The following is a 14,052-nucleotide window of genomic DNA, read 5'->3' as shown; positions in this document are numbered from 1 at the left end:
CTACAGTCACTTTGTGCTGTTATATTGCTTACCTGAAAAAGTCATGGATGAGCCATATTACCTCAAATTGAACTTTAGGATTACCGAAGCAATTCCTATTTGTTTTCTGGCAAAAAAATCTTTACCTTGTTCCTGATTCCATCCAACTCCCTGGCAGTTTACTCGAGCTGAATTAAGTGATTCACAGCCATTGTTTATTTAATACCAGCCAAGATTAATCATTCTACATGTTTTCGAGCATCAAAGTAGCCTATTTCCATTTCAACAACATCATCCATTTTACTGCCTCCCAATTGACACTGATCCAGTTATCCACACTTTGATTTCTTCAAGCTCCTTTCTCCAGTGTTTGTCTTGCTGGCTTCCAGTGCCCCCTTGTACTCAGACTCTGCTTTCCACATCCTTTCCTTCATCAAATTTCCATGTTACAATCTCACTTCTTTTCAGTGATCTCCATGGACTCCCATCTTAATATGATGAATTCACAATCTTTGTTCTCCATTGTAAGCCATTACATTTCCCTTCTCTACCGTTGCAACTCCCTCTAGTCTTATGCTCCAGCCCATACCCTTTAGTCTTATGATCCTGGTGTCCCACATATTCCCTTCAGTGGCAGGGCCTTAAGCCACTTTGGCCCTGTACTCTCTGCAGTCTTCTTAAACCCCTCCTCTTCTCTCTTTGCTGTAAAAATGTTCCTCAAAATTGTCTTTTTGATCATACCTGGTCATGATGCCTAATCCTCTCCTTCTCTGTGAAGCTTCTTGGGTGTTCTCCTAAATTAAAATAAAAATAAAAAGGAGCATTGTTCTGGTTGATAAAAACTTGGGTTAATGACTCAATCAAGCACATCTGTATATTGTTGAATTACTTCTGTACATTTCATCAAAATAATACAAGCTAACCTATTAACATTTTAACAACATGACTACCTATTGATTAAGACTGGAAGTTCGAACCAAAATATAGACATTTCCAATTGTTTTTCTTTTAATACCTTTAATGCAAATGTTCACCCCCCCCCCCCCCCCCCCCCCCCCCCTCGGGTTTTTTCCGTTTCCACCTGTACTTTGCCCAGTAGGTCCTTATTCATATGTGAGTTGAGACATCGTGGGGCATGGGAGTGGGGGAGATAGTAACCTCCCTGTCAAAACAAGTGTTAACCTCTGCCAGCACTATTTCGATGCTTAGGCTGTTTTAATTCCCTGGCCTTGATTGCATCCTGTTAACTGCTGAAAACCGGTGAATCGAGACGGCCAGGCAATGACCCATTGGTTAAAATTGCGCTGCCTACATTCTGTCTGCCAGCTGGGATATGAGTGATGGGATGATTTTTGCAGGATTTTGCTATGGGGACCTCAAGGCAGCAGAAGCTGATAGGTTTCCTTTTTGGATCCAGCTGGAATATTTTTAATTCGCCCAGCAAGAAGTAAAATGCCCTTTTTTTTTAGCCTCAACAGTCATCAGAACAGCTCTTATTGAGCCCTGCTGGTTGTGTTGGCACTCCACTAAGATTAAAAGGCCATCACTGTCCTATTCAGACAAGACCCAAATTTGTCTCTGTGCATAAAGCATGATCTAGATTGGCACCTCCTCAATCACTAAAAAAACACTCTTAAAATGTCTACTGCTTGAGGATGGAACACATAATTTACCCATTCTCTTTGGACTGACAACCATCTAGATTCCTGTAGTCAGAGGGACTTTTAATCCACCGATATTAATTTTTAGCAGGGATCAGTAGATGCAGATCCCAAGAGCAGAAATCTTCGCTATTTATTCCACTCTGCTAACTTAAAAATGCTGAAACCAAATATAATGCCCAGAGTGCAGCTTGATTGAGAGTAGTACAGTCCGAGGATTAAACCTGGGCCGTGGCAGTTTGCAGGATGCTGTTGCTAAGTTAAGCAGTTAAACCATTGTAAGAAACCTGTGTTTTGATGTCAGTATTTCTTTTCTTTGGTCAGGCATTTTTTGAAGAAGATAATAGCAAAGAGTACATCTATAAAGAGCCCAAGCTAACTGGACTGTCAGAAATTTCCCAGCGGTTGTTAAAACTATACTCGGATAAATATGGAACAGAGAATGTGAAAATGATCCAAGATTCTAACAAGGTAAATGCTGTAACTGCAACCCAGGCAACACTTGAATGAATTATAAAAACAATTTTAAAACCAGACTAGTTAAATAATATGTTGCATCTGCAGAAAGCAGCTTAAAATTACAAATTTTCAAAACACAAATAATTTTTAATTCAAGTATTGGTAATTCTTCAAAACATGTTTGTTCAAGTCCTACTTGAACAAAATGTAGCAGTTAGCAATCTTTATTTGATTTGTCATGGATCTCCGTGTTTTCTTCACTTAGGTCAATCCCAAAGATTTGGATCCAAAGTTTGCCTATATCCAAGTTACCTTTGTCACACCATACTTTGATGAAAAAGAACTTACAGAAAGAAGAACGGATTTTGAAAAACATCACAACATAAAGCGTTTTGTGTTTGAAACCCCTTTTACTCTGTCTGGAAAAAAACATGGGGGAGTAGAAGAACAGTGCAAGAGGAGGACAATCTTAACAAGTGTGTAATGATTTTTAAATCATTAGAGAACAAGCTCCTAATATTTTATCAGCCTTGATCATTAACCGGGTGCTCGATGTAAATTAAAACATCTAAAACAGATACAGAATTTCTGCAGATTGACCAATCTGAGTCAATGAATTAACCATTAGCTACAAATTACCGAAAATTAATAGAATTATATTACAATCTGCACGGACCTGTTAAATGGGAGAGTAAGATTTATGCAGAGCTCTCCCATTCACCAGTTTTCCCAAACCCCCGTTTATGTGACATTTTTCCAGTGATTCTTTCACTTCAGATAATGTTTTTCGCGGACTTCTAATTACTCTACTGTACAAAGTTTTTGATCCAGCAAATTTTGTGGAGCTTTGTTGTCTTTCTGAAGTAGTTTATTAACTTTTGCTGGTTTTCCCGGTAAGCCTGATCTTCTAACACATCACTCATTGAGAACTGTGGCCTGGTCCCCTTCCCTGACATGGGACATCTAGATCAATATAGTGCACTCCCCCCCCCCCCCCCCCCTCTACTTCCATGATAATAATGTGAATAATTCAACATAGACCAAGGATTGTTATTTTGATCTGTATGGCCCAGTGCCAAAGCAGTTGCACTTATTCAGTAACTGTGTTTTGTAAAGTGGAAATATCGCTTTATTGTGCTTTAATTTCACAAGTATTTTTGGTTTGCTCATGCAGCTAGCCAGACATTTCCATACGTTAAGAAGAGAATCCAGGTTGTTAACCAGCAAAGTACAGAACTGAATCCCATTGAGGTAGCAATTGATGAAATGTCGAGGAAAGTTTCAGAACTAAATCATCTATGCTGTATGAATGAAGTGGACATGATTCGCCTGCAACTCAAACTACAGGGGAGTGTCAGTGCCAAGGTAATGATAGCTTTCTTGAAAGAAACATTTTTTTTTATTTTTGAGCTTTTAAAAAATGTTATTTATGCACAGAATATAGGCTTCATTGGCTAGGCCAACATTTATTTCCCATCCTAATTGCAGAAGTCCGTGTGGTGTAGACGCTGTTAGTGTCTCGTCCAAGAGATGGCACCTTCAACATTTTGGTATTGAATGCAAGTGTCAGCTTAGATTGTGAACTCCTGTCTCTGAACTCACGACCCTTTTAATAAGAGCAAGAATGCTATCACTAGGTCAAGGCTGATGCTCTGGTACTAAACAATCTATAGTGACCATTTTACTTACCTTTCAGCCCTAACATCACATGCCCGTGTATGTAGAATCACTTTTCTGCAGCAGTAAGCCAGCTGGCAATTTCTGAAATAAATACATGCTCAATGTGTGGAATAAAGCAAGTTAGTCAGAGTCAGGCACGAAGGAGATAAATACATGAGGCCTCAATTTATCAAGTCGGACCACTGTGGCAGAGGGCCAGAGGGAATCAATTAGTAAATAAACATGTCGTGAAGAAATATATTAAAGCTTCAGGGAGAATCGACCATCCACAAATTAATGAATCACGTAAACGGGGCTCAAATAAATTAAATCTGACTTTGAGGATTGTGGGATAGTTATAAATGAATCAGTAAATTAAATGAATGTAACCTGAGGAAATCGAATCTGACTTCTACAGGTCAAGATACAACACGATATCCTGTGCTATGATTCTGCCGTGGTGACTTCATGCAATTTACGCTCCTCAGACACTCTTTTTCATGCAACTGATTAGGAAACTAAAGCCCTGCTGAACACAAACAACAGCATTATTCCCTTGGTTGACCAGACGATATGACAAATCTGAGACGAATCTTGCTGTGTCCAAGATAAACTTTAGAATGATCTTGTAGCACTGACGAGTCAGAGCACACATGACTGGTTGCCAGAATGCAATGACTTATAATGAAATAGATACAATTGGGCCGAATTTCAGCCTGTGATAGCCATCAGCAAGAATGGCGATGATAGCGGAAAATCCCACGAGAAACAGAAAACACGATTCCCGCCTGCAAGATCATGTTTTCTGATTTTCCACACCCTCGCCAATGATATAAAGAGGTCCACATCCAGAAAGGGCAGGCACATTCTTTGAATAAATTTTAATATACTTACCGAGCTCCCCCCTCAACATTGCACCCTGCCCCCCTCTGAATATTCATACCTCGGGGCAAACTTTACAGTTGAATCAGTTGACGGGTGAAAGTGACATACCTGGGCACAAACCCCTGGCACTGCCTCCTGGCACAGGTTGGCTGAAACATTGTCAGGGAGCAATGCCAGAGACAGGCACTCTGGGGAGCCCCATTGGGGGTGGGGTTCACATGATGTTTGTTGTGGGGGAATGAGCCCCCGATGCTGATGCTTGGTGGTCAGGGTGTGGAGGCAGGGGTTAAAAGCCCAAATACTGATGCTTCCGATGGGAGTGTGTGGGCAGGGAGTGAAAGCACCGATGCTGATGGCTGTGGTGGGGGTCTGAGAAGGGGGTGAGAACCCCGATGCTGATGCCTGTGGTGGGGGTCTGAGACGGGGGTGAGAACCCCGATGCTGATGGCTGTGCTGGGGGTTTGGGATTGTGGGGGTGACCCCGATGCTGATGCCTGTGCTGGGGGTTTGGGATTGTGGGGGTGGGAACCCCGATGCTGATGCCTGTGGTGGGGGTTTGGGATTGTGGGGGTCAGAACCCCGATGCTGATGCCTGTGGGGGGGTTTGGGGTTGTGGGGGTGAGAACCCCGATGCTGATGCCTGTGGGGGGGTTTGGGATTGTGGGAGTGAGAACCCCGATGCTGATGCCTGTGGTGGGGGTTTGGGATTGTGGGAGTGAGAACCCCGATGCTGATGCCTGTGGTGGGGGTCTGAGAAGGGGGTGGGAACCCCGATGCTGATGGCTGTGGGGGGGTTTGGGATTGTGGGAGTGAGAACCCCGATGCTGATGCCTGTGGTGGGGGTTTGGGATTGTGGGGGTGGGAACCCCGATGCTGATGGCTGTGGGGGGGTTTGGGATTGTGGGAGTGAGAACCCCGATGCTGATGCCTGTGCTGGGGGTTTGGGATTGTGGGGGTGAGAACCCCGATGCTGATGCCTGTGCTGGGGGTTTGGGATTGTGGGGGTTGAACCCCGATGCTGATGCCTGTGGTGGTGGTCTGAGAAGGGGGTGGGAACCCCGATGCTGATGGCTGTGGTGGGGGTTTGGGATTGTGGGGGTGGGAACCCCGATGCTGATGCCTGTGGTGGGGGTTTGGGATTGTGGGGGTTGAACCCCGATGCTGATGCCTGTGGTGGTGGTCTGAGAAGGGGGTGGGAACCCCGATGCTGATGGCTGTGCTGGGGGTTTGGGATTGTGGGGGTGAGAACCCCGATGCTGATGCCTGTGGTGGGGGTTTGGGATTGTGGGGGTCAGAACCCCGATGCTGATGCCTGTGGGGGGGTTTGGGGTTGTGGGGGTGAGAACCCCGATGCTGATGCCTGTGCTGGGGGTTTGGGATTGTGGGAGTGAGAACCCCGATGCTGATGCCTGTGGTGGGGGTTTGGGATTGTGGGAGTGAGAACCCCGATGCTGATGCCTGTGCTGGGGGTTTGGGATTGTGGGGGTGAGAACCCCGATGCTGATGCCTGTGCTGGGGGTTTGGGATTGTGGGGGTTGAACCCCGATGCTGATGCCTGTGGTGGTGGTCTGAGAAGGGGGTGGGAACCCCGATGCTGATGGCTGTGCTGGGGGTTTGGGATTGTGGGGGTGAGAGCCCCGATGCTGATGCCTGTGGTGGGGGTTTGGGATTGTGGGGGTTGAACCCCGATGCTGACGCCTGTGGTGGTGGCGGGTAAAATACACTCACCAAGGTTTTTGTTTCCCAGTGTGCCTGAAAATCTGGACTAAAATCTGGCTCTGCTGCTGGAGAGCTATGCAGCCAGATTCTTTCTTTGTCTTTTGATGAGTTTATTAATTTGCAGTGGTGCTCTTTTAAGTATTATCTTTGCCTTCACAGGTAAATGCAGGGCCCATGGCTTATGCTTGGGCCTTTCTAGAGGAGAAAAATGCAAAAAAATATCCAGACAACCAAGTCAAACTCCTCAAAGAAATTTTCAGGTAAGCATTGGAGGAAGTTTAACATTAAAACCATGAAATATCAATTTTCTTGAAAGATGTATAGGTCCAAAGATTCCTCAAATGTATTCTTCCTTACGATGCAAGCAAAATGCAAACCACATGGTTAAAATGTCTAGCCTATTAAATTACTGGCTTTGTACCCAATAGGCTTGCTTTATTTTGTGCCTTTTAAAGGCATCTTGCATCAAGAAATGTTGCACTTAAGTCTGTTTGCCCTGAAAGGATTCTGTGCATTGGCTGAGAAGTTGTAATTTCTGAATTAAGCAATTGTAACTGTGGTGGCTTGAGACATACTTTGGAGACTCCCAATAATTAACAAATTGATGAAATACAAAGGTGGTTAGTTAACAGGCACAGAACACAACAGGGGTTTACTCTTCAGCTCCCTGGTCCACACTGCTCGGGCTCCTGCACCCAGAGCCCTGCGCAAGCCCCCCATTGGCCAGGTGTAGCGCAATTGGCCCCAAGCCCCTCATGTGATCAGTTGTGCCCAACCCCTTAAAGGGCCACACTATCAAATCCCTCCCCCTTAAGTCCCTGAATGCACAACCCTAAAAATGCACAAAAGTTACAGTTGTTAACAGGGACAATCGAGGAAAGAGAATCCATCAAAAAGACAACCTGTCCAGAGGCCTCCACGCTCTCCAAGACCTCCATAGCCCAGCCGCAGATACACTTTTGGGTGATTGAGTGGTCCATGAGCAGGGCCACTTCAACAATGGATGAACTATCCTTGCTGACCTCAACAGACCCAGCTGACTGAACAGAAGCGGGAGTCACTTGCTCCTGAATGGAGCTACAGGCGTAATCGCAATGCCTGCTGGACTTCTCATCCAACTCTAGCTGCAGGTAGACATAACTGAGGTCTAATTTTGAGTAGGGAGGCCTCCAACCAGCTTGGTAGAGGTCTCCAATTGGGGAGCCTGATACCAATCGACCTGTTAGCTTTATTTATGGTCAGTTTACAAATCCTTCTTGACCGAGGGACCTTTGGCACCGCTCACTCTGAAAACCGAACAATCTTGATTGTACCCATTCCTTTCAATCCCTTTAGCTCTGCTTCAACCTTCTGATGCAATGCATATGGCACTGGTCAATCTCAATACTGGACAATCTCAACAGGTCTGACAGGGTCTGTGGAGAGAAAAGGGAGCTAATGTTTCGAGTCCGGATGACTCTTTTTCAGATGCTGGCAGACCTGCTGAGGTTGTCCAGTATTTCTGTTTTTGCTTCAGATTCCAGCATCTGTAGTCATTTCCTTTTGTATTTATTGACATATATCTTGGCTTTCATGCCCTGAATTCTTTGTGGAAGATGCCTTGAAACCTCCTTAAGATCTTGGAGGACGTTGTCAGATAATTTGAAGATTTCCAGCCAGTTGAGCCTAATCTTCTACAACATGTCTCTCCCTAACAGACTGGGTCAAATTCCTTGCTCCACAAACAAAGGCAGATTGGCCTCCTGCCCTCTGTAGGGTACTAGAGTCTTGGCTGTTCTGAGGATCTTCAAAATCTCTCTGGTGTATGTTGAAAGCTTGGCTATAGTACTCTTTATGTTTGGAGACGTGTGTTCCTGCATGTAGATATTGGATGGTTTGCTCACCCACCACGGTCACTGAAGCCCTGGCGTCAACTTCCATTTTAAGGGATTACCATTTACACTTAAGATCATTTCAATTGGACCAGATTCAACCGATTTATTACATTCTCTCCTCCAGAGCTCTTCTCCACTATATTCAATGGTGCGGTGGACTGTTGCTGCTGCTGTTTTTTTGCATTGGTGTGCTTTGCCTCATGAGGCAATGTGCTTGAATGTGCCACCTTTGGTTGTAACGGAAGCACACGCACTCCTGAACATGGCAGATCTCCTGGGGATGCCCTCCTGCAACGATAGCAGTCCACCTCTGATTCAGTTTGACACCCCGATTCCTTACCTGTCATTGGGTTCCAGTCCTGTCCGAGGAACGTGTCTGGCTCTGAGCTGTGCCCTGCAACCAGACCATCCAATACTTGGTTGCACTCCCCTTCAGCCAGACTTTGAAGCTCAGTGGAACCTTTTTCAGCTCACTCCTTCGTTTGAGCTATCTCAATTGCCTTTTCTGAACTTAATTGTGGTCTCCACCGGAAGCTCCTTCAGGGTATTAAGGTTATGGGTCCCACAAACTAGCTGGTTGTGCGACATATTGAGCGTGGTCCCAAACACTCAGTGCCCAGCAAGCTGGCCAAACCTGGCAATTAAGGCTGAGACAGACTCTCTTTGTGTTCCCTCACTGCAGTTAAACTTACAAAGTTGGAGGATAATTGGAGGCCTTTAATCAATTTCACTATCTGGTCAAAAGTCTTCGAGTTGGATGCCTCTGAGGAGGTGAGGTTCCTAATCAAAGTATAGGTCTGGGACCGGCAAATATCATGTTCTGCTTGTCCTCGCCTGTGATCTCATTCACAGTGAAGAGGAACTGGAGTTGGTTGATGTACTGACTTCATGCTCGATCCCTTGGTTAAATGGGTCTTGTTTCCCAATGATGGGCATTTCCACTCGCAGTTTAAATGACTCCAACTCTTGCTGAAGCTTCTCCGATTCTTTCACTGGTTCTTCCTTCCCCCCAAATTCACGATGACTGTCGGCTGTGATAGAAAATTGTTACCTTGTCACCAATGTGGTGGCTCGAGACATAAACTGGAGACTCCAATAGTTAACAAGGGTTTATTGATTTTTAAAACATATATATTATATATATATATTATTTTCAAACATAATCAATAATCCAAACAATCAGTAGACAAAGATCACCAAGTTTCAAACAGTTTGTCATTTTTCCCTTTTCCAACATCCCTCAACCCCCCCCCCCCCCCCCACCAAACAAAACCCCTCTTACCCCCTGGCGACAAACCAATCCTCACATTGAGACAGAAAGCGCCTCCATATTAGGGAGAACCCCTCTTCCAACCCTCTGAGAGCAAACGTAATCTTCTCCAATTGTAGAAATTCCACCAAAAACCCCCCCACCATGCCGATACCTTTGGTGGTTTGGCCACCTCCAACCCAGTTAAATTCGCCGCTGGGCAATCCATGAGGAGATTGCCTCGACCTCGGCCTGCTTCCCCTCTAGCAGCTCCTGCAGTTTTGCAATACTGAAAATCGCCACCAAAGGGCACACCATCATTTTCACCCCAACAATCTCTGACAATCTCGCAAATCGATGCCCAGTATTCCCCCAACCGAAACATATGAACATGATTCTCCCCTTCCACACATCTCATATTTGTCCTCAACAGGGAAGAACCCACTCATATAAGCCCGAGTCATATGCGGCCTATGCAGCACCTTAAACTGTGTAAAGCTCATCCTGGCGCAGGATGCGGAATTTATCCAGTGCAGAATTTCATCACAGGCGCTCCCCAAGCTTCATCCCCAATTCTTCCTCTTATGTCTTATCTCGACTGGAACCTTCTCCGTTTCCAACAACTATTCATAAATGTTCACAGTCCTCCCTTCCCCAGCTCATTCTGAGTTAATAATTTATCCAATTGCAGCTTCGTCAGCTGAGGAAATAAGAAGAGCTCCTTCCATACAAATCCCGGACCTGCATGTACCCCAAATCACTCCCCGTCGGCAGCTGGAACTTCCCCTATAACTCTTCTATCCTCATGAATCTCCCCTTTACGAACAGGTCTCTTACCATCTCCACCCCTTCCCTATGTCTGTTCCTGTACATCTCCCTGGTCCACACTGGGATCAGGACCCTGCGCAAACTCCCCGTTGTCCAGGGTTCACGCGCTCCTGCGTGATAGGCCCTGAGCCGGCCACTTGGTCAGAAGAGCTCAGCCAGAATGCTGCCGATTTCCAACTTCATTTTAACTTTTGTCATTAGATGAATAATGGTGATAGCAAACTAGAAGAGTCCAATTTACACCTCACCCGATTTTCTTTCTCCATCGGCCATCATCGGAGTTTTGGAATGCTAGCATTTATAATGTCAGCCTTTTTGATTATTTTCTGCATTTTATAGATCTATGTACCTGAACTCCCAAATCTTTTTGGGCGTTCACTGTACTTAACCCCTTCCCATTTAGAAAGTATCCTGCTCTGTCCTCCAGCACAAAGTTCTGAACCTGTCATGATGGCACCTCGGAGAGAGGGGGATGTTTAAGTGGGGAGTTGAGGCCTGTGGGTGGTTGGCCCTTGGCATGGTGGTAGTCTGGCACTTCCCCTAGCACCTTGCCAGCTGGGCACTGCCCAGGGTGCTTGGGTGGCACTACTAGGCTGGCAGGCTGCCCAGGTGCCAGTGTACCATGCCAGGGATCGGGTCGGTGGGTGGGGGCTTGCCCAGAAGTGGTGAGGTGAGGGGGCGCTCAAGGACTCTGGAAGAGGTCAATTGGGTGAAGTGGGGGGGGGGGGCACAGTGGGGGTGCTGAGGGGGGCTGAAGGATCAGGGCTGCCTTACAAAAATGGCATCCGATCTGCGAGTGGCCTTCCTGCAATGGCCAGCTGAGCTCTGTGACAAATATGAAAACTAAAGCTATTGGGTTCGTTTAGTCAAAAGTGCGATCTCACACCTTCAATAAAACGCCTGACAAGTATTGGTCTGCAACGGTGTTCAAAGCATTAATGATGTTCTGGGAATCATTTTTTGATAATCAATAATTAGTTCAGTAATTATTTTTAATCCCATCTGTGCAGACAATTTGCAGCTGCATGCGGACATGCTCTGGAGGTCAATGAACGGCTTATTAAAGAGGACCAATTAGAATACCAGGAGGAGATGAAGTCTCACTACAGAGACCTGCTGAGCGAGTTGTCTACAGTCATGAATGAGCAGGTTAGCATTACTATCAAATTGCTGCCATCTTCTAAGTTGCACAGTTCATCTTTGAGTTTGTTTCCCGGACTTGGGTCATGCACAGTGTCCACCGAGAAGAGGATACAAAAAGCCGTACCACTGATTCTGGGTCCTCATTTTAATGTGAGCATGAAATCTGCTCCTCAGTATGCTGGTTGATGCTCTGGAGGCAGGAAATCAAACAATGCGGTCAAATTTGAAGGTCCTACTGCAGCACTTTTTAAAGGGGTGAAGCGGCATTTTCATGAATTTAAAAGGAACTTCAAAGCAGCAGGTAATGTTTCTGTGGAACCTACTGCAACAACTTCATTAAAGTTGGAAGCCCTTACCACTGAAAGCCCAAGCGACTGTCATACAAATGTGCCTCAAATCTCCATTCAGCTTCTCCTGACTGCAGCTGGGATCTCACTCGTTTATTCTGACCATGATTTGGTGCGTGGGCAGGGTCAGGAAATCATGGTGATAATGAAAATGAAAAATGAAAATCGCTTATTGTCACAAGTTGGCTTCAAATGAATTTACTGTGAAAAGCCCCTAGTCGCCACATTCCGGCACCTGTCCGGGGAGGCTGGTACGGGAATCGAACCGTGCTGCTGGCCTGCTTGGTCTGCTTTAAAAGCCAGCGATTAGCCCTGTGAGCTAAACCAGCCCCTAGGGAGCCCCCAATAAGGAAGTCTGAGAGTTAGTTGTCATTCCCAAGCTTTACACATAATATTGAGACTCCCAATTGTTTTCGGTGGGAAATCTGGTCACATGGATTGAAGTCTCCTGAAGGCGATAGCATAGTGGTAGTGTCACTGGATTAGAAATCCAGAGTGCCAGAGTAATGCTCTGGGGACCCGGGTTCAAATACAGATGGGGAATAAAAATCTGGAATTAAAGGTCTAATGGTGACCATAAATCGATTGTTGTTAAAAACCCATTTGGTTCACTAATGTCCTTTAGGGAAGGAAATCTGTCATCCTTACCTGGTCTGGCCTATATATGATTCCAGACCCACATCAATTTGGTTGAGTCTTAACTGCCCCCTCAGGAGTAATAAGGGATAATAAATGCTGGGCCAGTCACGGATGCCCACGCCACAAATAAAAATAATTAAAAAGGTGGGAACTTGTCAGCAGCTGGCCATTTTCATTTCTCACACTATTTTTTGATCCTCCTAGTGCCTATTTTGAAATACAAAGAGGGTGGTCTGGATAGGGAATGTCTGCCTCTCTCTGTGTCCTCCCCACCTGTTGCCTACAGATTTCTACCTATTGGTTGCAAATAAATAGGAATCTATCTGCAGTATAAGAACGGTTGTTTATTCTGATGCCCGGATAATGTAATCAATCTGAATGATTCATGAATTTTTAATGCTTTGTTTAGACTGATGGTATTTGCCATCTTTAGTAGACCAATCATAGAATCCCTATAGTGCAGCAAGGAGGCAATTCAGCCTATTGTGTCTTCACCGACCTTGGAAAGAATACCTTACCTCGGCCTACGTCCCCACCCTATCCCAGTAACCCCACCTAATAACGGGCAATTTAGCCAATCCACCTAACCTGCACATCTTTGGGAGGAAACCCATGCAGAAACGGGGAGAAAGGGCAAATTCCACAGAATCAGTCCCCGAGGCTGGAATTTATGCTGGGTCCCTGGTACTATGAGGCAGCAGGCTAACCACTGTGCCACCGTGCCACCCATACCAAAATAATCTTTATTGTCACATGTAGGCTTACATTAACACTGCAATGAAGTTACTGTGAAAAGCCCCTAGTTGCCACATTCCGGCATCTGTTTGGGTACACAGAAGGAGAATTCAGAATGTCCAAATTACCTAACAGCACGTCTGTCAGGACTTGTGGGAGGAAACCAGAGCACCCGGAAGAAACCCATGAAGACACAGGGAGAATGTGCAGACTCCGCACAGACAGTGACCCAAGCCGGGAATCGAACCTGGGACCCTGGTGCTGCCACTGTGCTACCATGCCAACAGAACCAGCTGCAGCAACTTATTCTCAGCTTCTGGATCTGGATTTTGTCTTCTTTAGCTTTCCTTTACTGCACCATTGGACTCATTAACTTTTACCGAGCTTGGGTAGAGCCATGTACTTTTCATGAGCTTTCAACCAGATTCGGTCTCCTAGATGTTTGGCTTTGCAATCGTAATTTTGGTTTTCATTTTCTTACAAACTGGGAGGTCAGGTTCCTTTCTCTGTTTCCTTTTTTCCATTCACCTTTTCAGTTAGTGTCCATCTTGAAAGAAAATACAAACTTTAAAACCGCAGATTCTATTACAGTCGAAAGTACGCACTCTCCTCTCTGCTGATGAAACTGGTCTCTTTTTCCTGTAAGACCTTCCTCTCTCTCTATTTATTCTGCCCAAAGCCTGGAGACTGAAAGACTCCCCTCAACCTTCATTCCTCCATTTTACCTGGAATTTAAAGTGACAGTCCCAACATAAGAGCATATGACTTAGGAGCAGAATTAGGTCACTCAGCCCATCGAGTCTCCTCCGCCATTCAATCATGGCTGATACTTTTCTCATCCCCATTCTCCTGCCTTCTTCCCTTAACCCCTGATC

The 14,052-nt window shown here is 45.5% G+C and overlaps 1 protein-coding gene across 9 annotated transcripts in view; it reads left to right on the top strand.

Annotated features, from left to right (window-relative positions):
• The window catches only part of dock10 (dedicator of cytokinesis 10), a 409,277-nt gene that overhangs the window by 383,039 nt on the left and 12,186 nt on the right, over positions 1-14,052 (top strand). For all 9 annotated transcript variants that reach the window (XM_038815256.1, XM_038815259.1, XM_038815258.1 and 6 more), the window contains 5 exons: positions 1,965-2,111; positions 2,365-2,575; positions 3,274-3,464; positions 6,522-6,622; positions 11,324-11,462. In XM_038815256.1, the coding sequence (XP_038671184.1) occupies positions 1,965-2,111; positions 2,365-2,575; positions 3,274-3,464; positions 6,522-6,622; positions 11,324-11,462 (789 nt within the window). The remainder of the gene's footprint in view (positions 1-1,964; positions 2,112-2,364; positions 2,576-3,273; positions 3,465-6,521; positions 6,623-11,323; positions 11,463-14,052) is intronic.

This window comes from Scyliorhinus canicula, chromosome 13 (genome assembly GCF_902713615.1).
Source record: "Scyliorhinus canicula chromosome 13, sScyCan1.1, whole genome shotgun sequence".
Lineage (NCBI taxonomy): Eukaryota > Metazoa > Chordata > Chondrichthyes > Carcharhiniformes > Scyliorhinidae > Scyliorhinus > Scyliorhinus canicula.
Note: the sequence above shows the minus strand (reverse complement) of the source record. Positions and strands in the feature narration are given on the sequence as shown.